The sequence below is a fragment of the Sesamum indicum genome, linkage group LG2 (assembly GCF_000512975.1).
Source record: "Sesamum indicum cultivar Zhongzhi No. 13 linkage group LG2, S_indicum_v1.0, whole genome shotgun sequence".
In the NCBI taxonomy this organism is placed as follows: Eukaryota; Viridiplantae; Streptophyta; class Magnoliopsida; order Lamiales; family Pedaliaceae; genus Sesamum; species Sesamum indicum.
Genome location: NC_026146.1, coordinates 14,342,623 through 14,343,484, shown reverse-complemented (window position 1 = coordinate 14,343,484; position 862 = coordinate 14,342,623). Strand labels below are relative to the sequence as shown.

Here is an 862-nt window from a genome sequence, read left to right as displayed (position 1 = left end):
AAGTCTTATTTCGCTTTCGTTCTGTCTAAATGAATAGATGTGTTACTTGTAGTTTACCCACACTCCCAGATAGTTTCCATGTTGATTGTATTTCCTTCTGGCTGATATTGGACCTCCTCAATTCTTTGGAATAACTTAGCAATGTGGATCCAGTTTTTTTTGTGTCAATCTTTTTCTCATTTCTTTTCCATCATGTTTCAGTTGGTTTTCTAAATTCTAAGCTTACCGCTTACAGATTTTTGAGGGTTATAATGAAGCGAGTATTGGATTTGGGGCCGGTTACAATGTCAAAACTTCACTCTTGCGAGCAATAAATGACTGCCCTTTCCTGGGTGTGGACATAAAGGTGCAACTGACCTTTATTACCTTTTATCTGCACTATTTCAGAACATTTTGCCTAATTTCTCCAGACTTATTGTTTGTTATCCATTTGATTTCTCTTCTTAACTCAGGCTTCATTCTTTTTGCTATTTATACACAGGACTTTGATGGTGCGATTTTATGTATCATTGCGAGTTCAGGTGTTGCGGACTGCAGTGACGCCAATAACATTTTAAATACTGTTCGTGCAATTACGAAATGCAAGGGTGAAATTATTGTATCTGTAGTTCATGAGCCTAATCAGGAGCCTAACACTATACTTGCAACAATAATTGTTTTCGGGTAAGGTTCCTTGTCAACCAATTTAACTAAACAGACGATGCATCCACATTAAACTGGTTATCTTCAGTTTTCTTGAAGTTTCGTTTTTACTGTCTCCTTATAGTTCTCCATTACACTATAATATTTAAAAGATGAAAATTCTGGTGGACAACTTGAATGTGGCATGATACAATATAAGAGGATGTATGCTTAAAATTCT

The 862-nt window shown here is 35.8% G+C and overlaps 1 protein-coding gene across 1 annotated transcript in view; it reads left to right on the top strand.

Moving 5' to 3' along the window:
- The window catches only part of LOC105156154 (protein ACCUMULATION AND REPLICATION OF CHLOROPLASTS 3), a gene marked incomplete in the record, with an annotated part of 11,055 nt that overhangs the window by 5,201 nt on the left and 4,992 nt on the right, over window positions 1–862 (top strand). Inside the window, 2 exon segments of the mRNA XM_011072210.2 lie at window positions 236–346; window positions 482–663. Coding sequence (XP_011070512.1) covers window positions 236–346; window positions 482–663 — 293 coding nt within the window.